At 39.5% G+C, this 13,123-nt stretch overlaps 2 protein-coding genes and 2 non-coding genes across 4 annotated transcripts; 2 read left to right on the top strand and 2 right to left on the bottom strand.

The window, feature by feature from the left end:
• Positions 1 to 11: 11 nt before the first annotated feature.
• On the top strand, positions 12 to 2,216 carry chchd2 (coiled-coil-helix-coiled-coil-helix domain containing 2). The gene is made up of 4 exons (XM_061681725.1): positions 12 to 205; positions 827 to 1,064; positions 1,399 to 1,573; positions 1,829 to 2,216. The coding sequence occupies exons 1-4, from the start codon at positions 156 to 158 to the stop codon at positions 1,837 to 1,839; spliced, it is 474 nt and encodes a 157-aa protein (XP_061537709.1). The 5' UTR covers positions 12 to 155; the 3' UTR covers positions 1,840 to 2,216.
• Positions 2,217 to 3,523: 1,307 nt separating this feature from the next.
• On the top strand, positions 3,524 to 11,948 carry LOC133404930 (phosphorylase b kinase gamma catalytic chain, skeletal muscle/heart isoform-like). Its single transcript, XM_061681461.1, has 10 exons — positions 3,524 to 3,639; positions 4,657 to 4,776; positions 6,107 to 6,285; positions 6,944 to 6,998; positions 7,123 to 7,188; positions 7,283 to 7,446; positions 8,283 to 8,373; positions 9,365 to 9,518; positions 9,617 to 9,742; positions 10,627 to 11,948. The coding sequence occupies exons 2-10, from the start codon at positions 4,694 to 4,696 to the stop codon at positions 10,891 to 10,893; spliced, it is 1,185 nt and encodes a 394-aa protein (XP_061537445.1). The 5' UTR covers positions 3,524 to 3,639; positions 4,657 to 4,693; the 3' UTR covers positions 10,894 to 11,948.
• A 268-nt stretch (positions 11,949 to 12,216) lies between these two features.
• On the bottom strand, positions 12,217 to 12,340 carry LOC133405648 (small nucleolar RNA SNORA15). Its single transcript, XR_009768990.1, has one exon. It is a non-coding gene; the product is annotated as a small nucleolar RNA SNORA15 (small nucleolar RNA).
• A 414-nt stretch (positions 12,341 to 12,754) lies between these two features.
• Positions 12,755 to 12,892, bottom strand: LOC133405646 (small nucleolar RNA SNORA15). Its single transcript, XR_009768989.1, has one exon. It is a non-coding gene; the product is annotated as a small nucleolar RNA SNORA15 (small nucleolar RNA).
• Positions 12,893 to 13,123: the final 231 nt, after the last annotated feature.

Consider the following 13,123-nt stretch of genomic DNA (forward strand, 5'->3'; position numbering starts at 1 on the left):
TACCCGGGAGATAAATGATGAAACACAGAAGGTTCCGGGACAGCTAAAGGTCGCTAGATAGAAGCGTTAGCCGGATTAGAGTGCTGAAGTCACACCAGAGTTTTTTCCCCCCCAGAAAATATTTGTTTTCAGACTAAGTTGTGTATTTTGACACCATGCCGAGAGGAAGCAGAAGCAGAACCTCGAGGATGCCTTCTCCAGCAAGGTAACGTTTAAATGTTGCGGATACGAATCGCATCGAGACAATTACGTCAGATGCTAACGCGTGTCCTTCCTCCACTTCATGCTGGACTGAGCCAGTAAATTCCTACGTACACTCACTGGCTCGATAATAATCATTAGTTTACGTTTTACAGTGATGTAAATATTATTTTGAGAGGTTTGACACTCTTGGTCAAACGAACTACTTTTCACATCAAGGTCATGCAGTTGACCAAACCGCATACACAAACAGTCGCTGTCTAAATAATAGACCATAGCTTTGCTCGTATATAAATTTTTGTTGTAAGTACAGAATAATCAGACTTGTTTAGGGAGTTCTAAAGCTTATACTGCAAGGTCTGTCTGGCTATTGTAGTTCATGTTAACTAATCCCTGTTTGGCTAGTCTTGTTGTACTTCATTATGTACGTTATGCTTGACAATATTCAGGCGAAATATTCTAATTTTAAAACTATTAACTCTGCTTAAATACAGGAAAACATGAACTGATTTCCTGTATTTAGGAGTTTTGTTGTTCTTTATTTTAATATTGGCATTGGGTTTTTATCACCAAATAGTTGTTACAAAAAACAAATGTTTGACCTTTTCTGTCAATTTCGTCACAGCCGGGCACCTCCGCCACCACCCCCACCTCCTCGTGCACCTGTACCAATGCATGCACCTCCGACCGCTGTGGCTGCTCCAGCGGCAGCACCCAGACAGCCCGGTATGTTTGCCCAGATGGCGACTACCGCTGCCGGGGTAGCGGTGGGGTCTGCGGTCGGACACACCCTCGGCCACGCGATGACTGGAGCCTTCAGTGGGGGTAGCTCGGAGCCTGCGAAGCCTGATGTCACATACCAGGTTAATAAACATCACTTTATCCCATCATAGACTAACTAATGTTTCAGAGTAGCTCGTGTAATAGTCAATGTGGGTTCATCACAAGTGAGTGTGAACTTTGTAAAGACAGACCTTTTGGTGCAAATCTTTTACTAGATCTCACTAATTGGGCAGTTATGCATGTTTGTTTGATACGTCTTGTACATTAGCGAAAATTAAAAGCTGAAAGCTCTAAAACATTTGTATTAAGTCCTTTATGAAATTCAAGTAATTTGCTAAATTGTCAAATGCTTGTACTGTAAATCACATTAACTCAGACCAATTGATGTAATCTTTTTTCCTGTGTGCGTTTTAGGAGCCCCACCAGGCCCAGCCATACCAAACACAGTCTCCCTACCAGCAGCAAAACAGCCCGCAGCAAACCTGTTCCTATGAACTCAAACAGTTCATCGACTGTGCTCAATCTCAAAGTGATCTAAAACTCTGCGAGGGCTTCAGCGAGGTGCTTAAACAGTGCAAGTTTGCTAATGGTAAGTTGGAAGTACATTGATTGCATGAGAAAGAGTAGCGTCTTGAGCGTTTACGGTTTATGAATTTTTCCACACCACAAAATACTCCTGAATGTTGTCCATTTCACACCATACTGTATTTTTGAATCACCATGTTGTCATCTTGGCTGTATGATCTTGTCATCATCTAATTTAATATGTTGGCATTCCAGTGCACTTGAGGGAGTAGGATTGCTGAGTTTATTTATTGCAAAACTGTTTTTGTTCACTCCACAGGTCTGTCTTGAATTGCATCCAGAAATCTTGGGAGAGGAGAGCATAGACTCACCATTGCCATATGTCAACGTGATCTAGTTAACAAGAGGCCGAGAAATATACTTTAACAGTTGATTATCTTCAGACAATATCAGTCCATTCAATCATTAGGCGACTGCAGCAGAGCTTACAGTCATGTCGATAGATACATATATGTATATATATATTGCTGTTTTGAGTTTTGTTTGCATTTAATTAGTTCCAGTACTAGACATGCTACGTTTCCAGAATAGCACCAGTTGCTGCTTGTAAAAACTTGATGCTTGAAATCAAAACATTAAAGCATTTTGATCATGAAGACAAAAAAAAAAAAAAAAAGATTGCAAGATTTTGTTTGTCATAACATATACAGATTATTCAGAGGATAACACTAAAACTGAATGCATGTAATGTCACTGGAAACAGTGTGTATAGTATAATGCAGCATAAGAAATACTCCATGGAAGTTACAAAACAAACTCTTCAATTGACAGACCTAGTACAAACCTAAACAGAATCGTTGGTAACCTTTTGTAAAAGAAAACGCAACAGTCACTGAACTCATTTGAAAGGTAATAATAAAACATTGACTTAATATTAACTTGTGAAAATCTGGCATTCCTTTTTGTAGTTAAAAAAAAAAAAAAAGTCTGTACAAACATGATGATAGCATTATTTTGGTGCACAACTGAGCTAAATGAGATTTGTGCATGTGTCAACTGGCATTTGACCAACTCTTAGTGAGCAAACCGCTCCCACTGTCACTCTTAATTTTTAACATTCAAGACACACTGTACCAAGACTGTTCTTTATTTTAGTGTATATTTACAGCTGTTAACAGCAAATTACAATCTCATTTCAATGTACTCTGTGACCATTGTTTTGTTTAATAGAAGGGTACTGTCGTGACAGTTTTGCCTGTACTGTATGTACAAACACAGTACCTACTGTGAAACATGGGAAATGCTTCTGCACCTTGAAATCTGCAAGTTTCAATGAAATTGAAAGACTATCAAGGCATCCTAGAGTGAAATATGCTCCCCAGTGTCAGAAAGCTTGGTCTCAGTCACAGGTCCTCTCACAGGATCATCATAACCCAAAACACAAGAATCGCTAAGAGCAAAAAACTAATAGTTGAAAGTGACTTGTGAGCCCTGATTTAAATCCTATTGAACATCAGCGGAAGGAGCAAAAACATGCAGTCGAAGTGTATGAAATGGTAGAAAGTCAAATACAGTAATGAAGGCTTCCACGGCAGTCGTGTCGGACAGCCCAACGAGAAGTTTAGTCTTATTTAAAACAGGACAGATCTATGTGGACTTGTATAGGGAAATCAGATTCAAGCCATTTAGGACAGTGATAGTCACGTACGACAGTCTAAATTGTATCTAGGGCAAAATATCAACGGCAGTAATGTAGAAGGTGCACACTAAAGTCAAATATTGAAGCGAGTATGGGCAGACGTGGCCTGTTCTGTGACGGCCATTTTGAAGACAAGACATTCAGTATAAACTTGAATGAAAGTCATATAAACCGTCATATATTGAAACAATGGAGCGCAGCTCATATAAATCATGTAAAACAGTCTTGCAAGTTATTTCAGGAGCTCTGCTTTCGAAGCAGAAAGTGGGCCGCTTTGGAAGCTCCAGTTTATTTTTGGTATCTGACATTAGAGCTCATGTCCTGACGGCGACCCCGCAAAGCTGTGGCAGCGTCGCTGTCCGCCGGTTGTTCGCACGCTTCCTCCCAATGATGGATAATCTTTAATAGGAGGGACTGCGAGACGGAACGTGGTGAGTGGACAGTCCTTTCTATTTACCATCACTCAAATTTGGTCGGAGGCGATAACGTACGAAACGTTGACGTGCTCGAAAGCTGTCGTTTTGATAATTGAGCATGTTTTTATTTATTTTTTTAGCAGAGGAAACTGAAGGGTAGTTAGAACAGGGCTACATGGCGAACATGCTCCAAAATTAATTAAAAACTAGCTTCGAATCCTCACTTTTTGCGTTTTTCTTCATGCTATCGCCTATATAGAGAATACTTTCTACAGTTAAAACGCTTCCGAAGCAAAATATGACAACTTCACTGGCTAATTTACATACATTGCACTATTATTGTGTTGTTGTTTTTTTTTTTTTCAAACTGCTTGACACCTGCGCTAAATAATCGCGTGATTACATTACCGCTATCTGGCGCTGCGGCGCTTCTAACTGCCCTGGTGGCGAGAAAATGTAAGGACAGCATTATGGTGGGCTTCTCCATACACTTCAGCACAAATGTATCATATAACGTGGAGGTAATATATCTCTATGCACTGCAGTACTTACGACACAGGCGGTGTACGTATACATTCGGGTTTTGTCGTGTCCGTAGGAACATATCACTTTCAAATATGACATGGACCCTGTTAGGATGGGACATTTTCATCACATGCAATACCCAGATATTGTCTGTAGTTTATGGCCTTGTTTTAAAAATCCCCCAATCGCCACAATTTCAGGGGAAAAAAAGCCTCTTGTGCAATTAAGCTGTATAACTGCTTTGTTGTATGTCCATAGACATACATTACAATATTTGTCTACTGGATTGCTTGTTGCCTAGTGTTATGTCACGTGTTATGTTGTTGTTTATTATTGATAAACCCAATTCAAGTTAGCAAGGCCCACAAAACTCAAATCAATTTGTACGAGAAATGAAATAAAAGGTTCAAAACCATATGTGTATCACAAACCACCCTTTTAAAGATGTACTCTGTGAAATGATTTGATGAGCCGTCACTCTCACTTCTGACAAATATTTCTCTGTAGTGTGGAAGCATAGCGCTGTCGTGTCGATCACTCCATCATGACCAAAGAGGAGGAGATCCCCGACTGGGTGGGTGCCCAGGAGTTCTACGAAAATTATGAGCCCAAGGAGATTCTGGGACGGTATGTTCCTAAAGCATGTGACATACTGAGAGCAATTTAATTTGAGATTAATGTGATTTAGTGTTTTTCTTTTAAACAAAAATCAATCCAAGTAAAATCTACTGATGTCCCACGACATCTGTCTCGATGGTGTTCCATACATCCCTTGAGTCATGTGAGCAGAGAATGAGTGCGCTAATTGTCATTCCCCTCCATTTCTCGGACAGTGGCCCTCTTACATTAGCAGCATTGCTGGTGAGGAATGTGTGTGCATTGTGTGTTTTGGGTCGGTTCAAAGCATTTTTGGGATTACATGATGTCACAGATTTTTTTTAAAATCTGGAATATGGAGGAACTAAATGTTAATTGCAAAAATAAAGGTAATCCAAAAATTACATACACAAACATTGCAAAGCAACAATCTAATTGGCAAAAGAAATTCATTCTTGGCTGGCCTTTACTGTTGGTATTTTACAAAATATTCTGAAGGGGACCTCTTGTTCATGGATTTAGGGCAGTTAAGAAATACTCACTGGACACAAAAGTAATTAAATTCCACGAGTCAATACAGGGAAGCATTGTATCCAAGTGGTTAGCACCTCTGCCTCACAGTTGAGAGGTCCTGGTTTCAATTCTCGGCTCCTCTTTTCCTGTGTGGAGTTTGTATTTTCCCCTGCTTGCGTGTTTTTCCCCCCCAGGTACTCTGGCTTTTTCCCACTTTCCAAAAATATGCATGTTAGGTTTATTGGAGACTAGTCTAAATTCTCCATAGGTCTGAGTGTGAATTTTCATTTTTCATCATGTGCCCCTCGATTGGCACGACCAGTCCAGAATGCCCCAGCCTCCTGCCAAAAAGTTAGGATGGATGGACATCCAATATAAAAACTATATATTAAAAATGTGCATGTACAGAGCCACCCATTTAGCGATGTTTATTATTGTTTCCAAAGGTGTAGAACTGTACTCCATCATACAGGGACACATTATATATAAAATATAGTATATTGGATTAAAAAAAAAAATAGTGTATTGGATAAAATTAGGCAGTCTCCAACCTGATGTCTTAATGAGTCATGCATCATCCATCTACTTTCTTTCCTACCCTTGTACTAAGTTTTATTAAAGAATAGTCATATCCAGCTGCGATTGGCTGGAAAACAGTCGAGAGTGCCCATCACCCAAAGTCAGTCATGCGTGAATAAGGACAAGCGCAATAGAAAATGGATGGATGGATTCGTTGGTGAAATCAAGTTGTATGGATAAACCTGCCTCTGCGTCACTTCCTTTCGTGAAACACAAACAAACATTTACTGAAACAGTTAGGACATCTGAGGTGTCTTCTTTTGCTCAGGGGAGTAAGCAGTGTGGTGCGCCGCTGCGTGGACAAACGGACGTCTCAGGAGTACGCCGTGAAGATCATTGACGTCACCCCCTCGGACAAGATGACCCCGCAGGAGATCGAGGAGATCAGGGACTCAACGGTGAAAGAGATTGACATCCTCAAGAAAGTCTTCGGACAGGAAAATATTAGTGAGTCTGTTTTAAATACACCTAAAACGTCCTTCACCTTAATTTTAGGGTTGTTGACCTACCAACCTACCCTCGGTGGTCAACTCTGGCAAATGTTGGCCTTCTGCTATCCACAGAAGTGGGTAGAGTAGCCAAACATTGTACTCGAGTAAGAGTAAAGTAAACTAAAGCTTGTTTTTCAGAGTCTGTAAAGTAAACATTCGCACAGCTGTTCCCCAACCCCCACAATATGAGTCAGCCAGTAAAGGTTTTGTGTTCGGTCATGTGACTGCTTTGTGCTGTGTTATTGGTGAATTGGAGTCAAATGACACTAGTGACCACATTGGCTTGGCGCAAGAGCGCCCTATGCGGAAGTCAAAGATGAAGTCTAAAAACAGGTCGCGCACGCAATAATGGATAAATAAAAGTAGGGAGCGGCATGTCAGTCATTGTAATGGAGTAAAAGTATAAATTCTTCTTAACATAAATACTCAAGTAAAAGTAAAAAGTATGGTGGATTCAAACTACTCTGACAAGTACAATTAATCCAAAATGTTACTTGAGTAAATGTAACGGGAATGTAGCGTGTTACGACCCACCTCTGGCTATCCAATTATCAACGGCATTTGCATTGATCTGTTTGTCTGACATATCTTGTGCTTGACACGTTTCCTTGCAGTACAGCTAAAAGATTGCTACGAATCCAATGTATTCTTCTTCCTGGTTTTTGACCTGTAAGTAAGCAGAGGCAAAAAATATCCACTTACAGTACTACTTTATTTTATACTGTTCTGAGGTTAATTTGCTTCCCAAAATGTTTATCTGTTATTGTTTTAATTATTGTCTTCTTCATCCCAGGATGAGAAAGGGTGAACTTTTTGACTACCTCACAGAGAAAGTAACCCTGAGTGAGAAGGAAACAAGGTCACTGAGCAAATTCACTTCTTCAAAAACTAGCCCCCTCTCATACATTAAACATGATAAGCCTTAATGAGTTTTTTGTGTGTATCGGTTGTAGGAACATCATGCGTGCTCTGCTGGATGTGGTTCGTTTTCTCCATGACCAGAACATAGTCCATCGAGATCTCAAGCCTGAAAACATCCTTTTGGATGACCAGATGAACATCAAACTCACAGACTTTGGCTTTGCCGTGCAAATCCAGTCAGGACAGAAGCTTAAAGGTGAGAGCTCAACTCGTAAACATTATCAGGGTATTCCACCAGGGGAGCCTGATGGACAAATCAGATTCATAGTTGTCTGCCCACCACAGCTGCAGAGATGTTGGTGATTTATTATTATATTATTATATAGCATTGACTGACAACGGAACATGAAGACAGCATACTTTTTAATTGAGCACTCTCAAATAAAGCAATGTAACAACTTTTCAAAATGTCCCAGCAGCTGTTCAAAGTCAGAGCAGAGTCTGGTTGACACTCAAATCTATTTGCCATAGTGCAAAGAGATCAAATACTGGTTTGCATCAACATTAAATCCTTACACATTGATTAAATAACTGCTTAAGGTTAGGTTATCGAACTTGCTGGAATCAATGACTTAAACAAAGGAAAGATCATAGATAGAAGACGAGCAATGGTGCCACCATGTGTGTTGTGTTATGACATCACATGAAGAAAACGTGTCCAATAAATTTGCTCTGATGTCATCTCTTTTCCATTCATAAGGGCAACATTTGCATTGTAATAATAATAATTTGCACGGTGTACGTGGGTTGGTACGCTGTGAGTATAAAATGTTCTCGTTCTTAGCTTGACAGCAGCATTTCCCAGAATTTATTTGCAATTTTTTTTTTTTTTTTTGAATTGGAATGAAATCCTAGTTTTGAAGCCCTCGTCTATAAATGCCTATCCAATGAGGATTTAAAAAAATATTTTTGAAACAAATATTAAATGTCAGAATTCTCAAGTACCTTCTACATAGATTTGGCAGCATGAAACCATATCTTTGTTGCTTTAATTTAACTTGTTTGATGCTAAAACGTTTGACTTTTATGCAGAAGTGTGTGGGACTCCTGTTTATCTTGCTCCCGAGATCATCCAGTGCTCCATGGACTCTGGCCATGAAGGATACGGAACGGCTGTGGACATGTGAGCAGTGTTGGGGACGAACTGATTCAATGTAACGAGATAATATAATTGAATTACAAAATGTATGTAATTGTAATCATTACATTATTGGGAGAAATGTGTAATTAAATTACACTTGCTTTTGGAATTTTCCGTGATTACTTTTGCATTTGAAAAATAGCCGCAAAAACTAATTTTTCACGTCACTTCCTTCTAATGCAGATGCTTGTGATTGGCTCTCTCTGCTCATATGCCATTCTTTCGGCTCAAACATGATATGAAATATGATCTCGAAGCGCCACCTTGTGGCAACGTCTTACTTTGAGATTTTTTAAAAAGTTTTTTTCTCATATTTACACTTATGAACACATAGAAGAACATGGACTTTTGCACATTTCCCATTAGGCCAACATTATCTCATGTTTAATTTATGAGTTTCACTTTTGGAATTGCGATGCTCAAATACAATGGACTCTCCTACAGTATTCTAATTTATTGAGATAGACCTGTATATGTATAATGCAACAAATACATGTGTTTATGTAAATAACAAATATGTGGTTAATTCCAACATATAGCTCTATGGTTTTCATCCACTTTTTTTAGAGGAGAGTTTCAACGGCCATGCACTCATTCAAAATTAATGTAAACAAAATGTAATCAAATGTAACGTTATATTACTTTGAGAGAGTAATTTAGAGTTACACTACTTTTACATTTTCAACGAAGTAACTGGAAACAAGTACATTTCAAAAGTAATCCCAACACTGCATGTGAGTCCCATCCCAAAAATAAAAAACAGTAAGCATAAAATTGAAAAATTATTACATAAGGTGCATTTCCTGCTATTTCTGATGGCTGCGTAGGTGGACTTACATTACATGTCTTTGCTCTACCACTCTCCATCCCTGCCAAGAGGTTTTAGTCACAGCGCTCATGTAAGTGATACGAACGCTCCTGCTATCATAAATGCATTCTGACACTGTGCTTGCCCTCTGGCTTATATGTGCAGATGGAGCGCGGGTGTGATCATGTACACACTCCTGGCTGGCTCCCCACCCTTCTGGCACAGGAAACAGATGCTGATGCTGCGTATGATCTTAACCGGAAATTACAGGTTCTCATCCCCTGAATGGGACGACCGCTCTGACACGGTCAAAGATTTGGTCAGTCGCTTTATTCCCTCTCTCTAATTGGTTTATCTCATTTGTTCATTTTAAATTGACCTGCTGTTAAACATGCATTCATTTTGGTGTTTTTTCAGATTACTCGGATGCTTGTAGTGGACCCGAAGCAGCGTTACACAGCCGTCGACGTGCTTAACCATCCGTTCTTCTCCCAGTATGTGGTAGACGAAGTCCGACAACTGAGTCCGTACAGAAAATTCAAGGTGAGGTCATCAGAGCTTATGTGGCAAAACGATTTTCAGTTATTAAAGAAGCAAGCTCTTTAATGGTCCACCAACACATTTTTGATAAGAGCATCAATACAGCACCTTACCATATGTATTAGTCCACAGTGATTGATTTACACGTCTGTAATTGCTGAATTTACTTTCTGCACTATCTTAGCCTCCAATCAGTTTGTCAGACATGAGAAAACCAGTCCAGGGTGTACCCCGTCTCTGGCCCAAAGTCTGCTGACTCAAGGCTCGAGCTCCTCCCTAGTGAGGACAAGTGATATAAAGGGATCGATGGAACGATGGAGACTGAATTAAGTAAATGTAGCGTTGTTCTAACCTTTCACTTCTGAAAATCCCATTATGTTTATTCCAAAATAAATTCAACATAAGTTTGCAGCAAGCAAACTGTTAATTTAGTTTAACATTTGAGTTTTCTACTTAACAAACCTCTCTTGGCTCAACTTGGAGAGACTAATACATCACTATTAAATAGTATGGAGTGGCAACCATCCAGTTAAAGCCATGTTTAGTATGATAGGAGACCACCCAAGTCAAGATAACCCAAGATAAGAAAATATTCACTCGCAAACAAACTTGGATCTTTTACAGACATAATTCAGACAAGTAACATGTTTTAAATCAGCATTCTCTACCACTGATTAAGGCATGCGGTTAATTCAGACTTTTAGAGCACAAATGAGTGTTACACTACTTGTAGAGATTCTGCCAAGCCAGTTCTGATAGACCCAAAAGATGATGTTGAGGGTTAAAAAGGTGCTGAAATGTAGGGATGCCTTAGCCATCCCCCACCCAACACACACACAATAAAATCTATAACACCAGTTCCTTAAAGAATACTACTTTTCCACCAGGTCATCTGTCTCACGGTACTCGCCACCATGCGCATCTACTGCAGCTACCGCAGAGTAAAGCCCGTCACCAAGGAGGTGATCAAGAGTGACCCGTATGCGGTCAAGCCCATTCGCAAGCTCATTGACGCGTGCGCCTTCAAGATCTACGGCCACTGGGTCAAGAAGGGCCAGACGCAGAACAGAGCGGCACTTTTCGAGAACACTCCTAAGGCCATCCTGCTATCTATAGTGGCAGAGGCGGACGAGCCAGTTCAGCACATCTGGTAATCAACGGCTGGTAAATGGTGGGGCACTAACCACATCAATCGGCTAACATTAGCTCCCCCAAAAATTAATATGTATACATTTTTAGTTAGCTTGCATACGCAAATAATGGTAAACAAAAATGTATTGATTCTTTTTCATGGTCACCTCGTGTGTAAATGGAATTAACAAAAATGCTAATTCTTTTTTTACACATCTATTAACTCAAAAAGAAAAAAGAAAAACAGCACCATCTGCTTGAGCTGGTGAGACACTGCACCATATTGATAGTGTAGTCATTGCTGTGGTTTATTTTACAAGACAACATGCATACGGTTTACTAAACTATGTAACCAAGTATATGACATTTGCTGGGGAGAAATAAAAATTGTTCACTATGCATCTTTCTGAGATTGAGCCAGCCGATGTCATTGGCACATTAACTTGTATTATGTGAATTTCATGGCACAACCAGTTATGTAATTTTGCTACCCATTATTTAAAAGTTTTAATATTAAATTGAAAACACTAAGGCTTGCACACAGGTTTTGGTTATTTTCAAGAACTGTCAATGAATGGAAATACTGGCTAGTGCATAAGCTTTGTTAATGAACTGATGAAGCCTGCTCACGTGAGAGGTGAAAACGCCTTCCAAGACAAACGAAACAGTACAGTTGCGATGAATTCAATGCCCTGAGAATGAAAGGACCTGGCTGAATGAGAATATTCACAGGCATGTCAAAGAATGGAGTAATGAATCGCTCTATCATCCCAATCAGACACTGACACTTCTCGAGTCCATAACCTCATGTTCTGACACCTCTTGAAGAATAAACCAGTAGTCAATACCACGGAAGCTTGGTCAGATGTTAATTTGACTGGCATGGTTGTACTTTGTGGTAAACCCAATTGCCATGTGACCACAACAACAGTACACCCCTTAATGACGAACAGAATTTTTCATAAACCTTAGTTTCAGAATAAAATACAATGTTTTATGGAAATGGAAACCACAATGTGACAGTTGGTATTAAACTTTATTTTTCCTTGATATGTATAAGAGGGTACAATAAATTATCTTAACACCTAGTAGAGTGTATGTCTTATATCTTCCTGTTGCAATGGCACCTCGTGCTTGGACGACTTAAAACACTCCACCATCCAGTATGATCTAGGCCAGGAGATCATAACTTATCCACACTAATGCCCTGTTGAAATAAAAAAGATATTTCAAGCTTGCTATAGCTGAATATGTGCACATGCTTTGTATTAAGGGTACACAAGCTCATAATAACACTTATGACACACTAGAATATTCAGGAGGAGAGAAAACAAAAGTATCAGTGTACTAATTTCTATACTCCTGGATGAAACTGAAGAGAACACACCCATCATTAAAAGAAATGAGACAATACTCTCGCATGGTGTCTGACTGTGTCCACCACAGAGCTGGAACAGAATTCAGCCATGCAGTCGGAAGTGTGTCTCCCATTAAAACATTCACTGCCGTTGACGGCTTTAGAAGTCAAATATCCATGTTAACTGCGAAGGCTGGCAGTGAATGAGTTTTAACAATAATGAAGCCACATTTGAGTCTGAAACTTCTTGTTGATATTACCTCCTCCTTATTTGACATTCATGAGGTGCTTTTGTATTGGATTCCAATGGACTGTGAAAGTGTACCTCATCTTGTAGACCCGAAGCAGAAGGGTTCACATGGTCTTTGGCTCACAAATCAATATTTTCTCATATTTCTAGGGTACAATTAAAAGAAACACATGTTACAGTTAATATCAAGTAAGTAGTTCGTAAATGTGTACTTACTGACAGAACAAACGTTTACTAGCAATACTCCTGCAATATTCACGTTTTTTTTTTGGTATGTAAATGTATTCACTCTGACAGCAGAATGAGCCACACAAGAGTTCTCATTCATTGTAAAGTCAGTGTGTGAAAACTGTTTCTTTTGCATGGTGTCTGACTGAGTTTACCACTTTAAGAGTAAATCAGAATTCGGCCATGCGTTCAAAGACGTGTCTTAAGACAGCGCTACCAGTTAAATACAAAAAGGCAAACAAGAAAAAAGTAACTTAGCACACTTTTGAATACAAGCAGCACTTTCTTGAAGAGAAAATATAATGATTGAAACAACTTCTTCACCCTCCACCCCTTTCTCCACGTGGACGAGGCCCATATGGTGCTAACAACAGGCTAAAGCTAATTAAACGGCAAAATTAAAGCTATGGCCGGAAGT

Source organism: Phycodurus eques, chromosome 7 (assembly GCF_024500275.1).
Source record: "Phycodurus eques isolate BA_2022a chromosome 7, UOR_Pequ_1.1, whole genome shotgun sequence".
Lineage (NCBI taxonomy): Eukaryota > Metazoa > Chordata > Actinopteri > Syngnathiformes > Syngnathidae > Phycodurus > Phycodurus eques.

What these genes read in the sequence shown, in the direction of transcription:
- chchd2 (XM_061681725.1), top strand. Translation starts at nt 156, where the DNA reads ATGCCGAGAGGAAGCAGAAGCAGAACCTCGAGGATGCCTTCTCCAGCA. An exon ending in AGGATGCCTTCTCCAGCAAG is followed by an intron (nt 206 to 826) that starts GTAACGTTTAAA and finishes ATTTCGTCACAG; the next exon opens with CCGGGCACCTCCGCCACCAC. An exon ending in AGCCTGATGTCACATACCAG is followed by an intron (nt 1,065 to 1,398) that starts GTTAATAAACAT and finishes TGTGCGTTTTAG; the next exon opens with GAGCCCCACCAGGCCCAGCC.
- LOC133404930 (XM_061681461.1), top strand. Translation starts at nt 4,694, where the DNA reads ATGACCAAAGAGGAGGAGATCCCCGACTGGGTGGGTGCCCAGGAGTTC. An exon ending in GTCAGGACAGAAGCTTAAAG is followed by an intron (nt 7,447 to 8,282) that starts GTGAGAGCTCAA and finishes ACTTTTATGCAG; the next exon opens with AAGTGTGTGGGACTCCTGTT. An exon ending in TACGGAACGGCTGTGGACAT is followed by an intron (nt 8,374 to 9,364) that starts GTGAGCAGTGTT and finishes TTATATGTGCAG; the next exon opens with ATGGAGCGCGGGTGTGATCA.